This window comes from Archocentrus centrarchus, chromosome 21 (assembly GCF_007364275.1).
Source record: "Archocentrus centrarchus isolate MPI-CPG fArcCen1 chromosome 21, fArcCen1, whole genome shotgun sequence".
NCBI lineage: Eukaryota > Metazoa > Chordata > Actinopteri > Cichliformes > Cichlidae > Archocentrus > Archocentrus centrarchus.
This window is the reverse complement of record NC_044366.1, coordinates 11,740,465-11,742,085: the sequence shown is the minus strand read 5'-3', so window position 1 is coordinate 11,742,085 and position 1,621 is coordinate 11,740,465. Positions and strand designations below refer to the sequence as shown.

At 37.3% G+C, this 1,621-nt stretch overlaps 1 protein-coding gene across 1 annotated transcript; it reads right to left on the bottom strand.

The window, feature by feature from the left end:
• Positions 1-392: 392 nt before the first annotated feature.
• LOC115801232 (olfactory receptor 4D1-like) lies at positions 393-1,313 on the bottom strand. Its single transcript, XM_030758992.1, has one exon. The coding sequence runs from the start codon at positions 1,311-1,313 to the stop codon at positions 393-395; it is 921 nt and encodes a 306-aa protein (XP_030614852.1).
• Positions 1,314-1,621: the final 308 nt, after the last annotated feature.

Here is a 1,621-nt window from a genome sequence, read left to right as displayed (position 1 = left end):
GAAGGAATGACCCTGTCAAATTACATTTCTTCCTCCAATGAAACGTTCTTATTCCCATTTTCTGTAAGTTGGTTCAAGATTACGTTAGTGCACATTTTGACTGCAAATATATACCCACCACTCAGTGCTCTCAAACCGTTAGCACAGAGGTTCTCCTGAAGACTCTAATCCCTGCTGTAACAGGCTTGATTCAAATGATCAGCTGAGTTTTTTATGCTGCAACTGCCTCATAACTTGATGATCCTTTGAATTGTTTATTTTAGCAGAGAAGCACCAAAAAAAACCCTAAAATAAGGACACTGTAGCAAATAAAAATGTGGTTCCCTGCTTGAGGGCAACTCCATGTCATGCCATGCCATGCCGTGTGAAATGAGCCTTATACTTTAATAAATTCAATTAAACAAAAACCTTTTACATGATTGCCTTATCTTTGGCAAATTAAATCCATACATAAAAGGTGTGAGCATTGGTTGACAAATGAGGAGATACACAGGTAAAATTACACGGACTTCATCTGGCCCTTTACCCACCAAAAACCTGAAGTCAATGAAAGAAAAAATGCAGCCAACAAACAGGTTTGACACAGAGACAATCTGAGGTGTGCAAGTAGTCACGGCTTTCTGCTTGTTTTCTTTTGATGTTTTTCGACAAGCTTTCAAAATCTTCATATAAGAGACTGAAATGAGACTGAATGGTATGAAAATACTCACAATGGTGAAGAATATCTCAGATATATAACTATGGACTGAAACTGAACATGAAATTTTAATCATTAATCGGTGGTCACAATACACATTGTCAATAATATTGCCACAAAACTTTAAACTGAAGATAAATGTATATGAGAAAATAAAACTAATAAATGAATAAATCCACACAAGCAGAATCATCACAAACACCCTCTCTGTGTTCATAAAGGCATTATAGCGTAATGGATGACAGATGGCGATATATCTGTCATAGGCCATGGCTACTAAACTGCACAACTCAGCTGGGCCACTTGTATACATACAGCACATCTGCAGAAAACACCACGGCAGGGTCACTTCATGGCTGTCTGAAAACATCTGTGAGAGCAGAAGAGGGTACAGCGATGTGCTGACTTTTATTTCATTCACACATAAATTGCAAAGCAGTATATACATTGGCTCATGCAGCCTTTTGTCCACATGTATGACCACAATAAGAAGTGTGTTGGCCACACATATAGAGAGGTACCACAACAGTATTATGCTAAAATACAGGTATTTTAGCTCTCCAATGTTTCCATAAGCAGCCAGCACAAAGGACACAATCTGACTTGAGTTTTCCATTTTCTGCGTAATATCCCACAGTGAACAACAGAGATCAGTAATAATGTTATGAACGGTCATTGAGCAAAATTTCTATTATATTGTTCAACACTGTTATACATACATGTTACCTCATTATGGCATATTCCTTTACTGCAGATGAGATCTGTGATTAAAATGTGCACATCAACAATTAATGTGCAAGCAATTATATACTTTGAAATGTTCATCAGATGTCAAGATACATAATATTAAACTCAGCTGCTTCCCCTCCCAGCTGAACAAGACAAAAGCCTCTGTTAATATTTATAGCTGCATCTGAGAGGAAG

What these genes read in the sequence shown, in the direction of transcription:
- LOC115801232 (XM_030758992.1), bottom strand. Translation starts at nt 1,313, where the DNA reads ATGGAAAACTCAAGTCAGATTGTGTCCTTTGTGCTGGCTGCTTATGGA.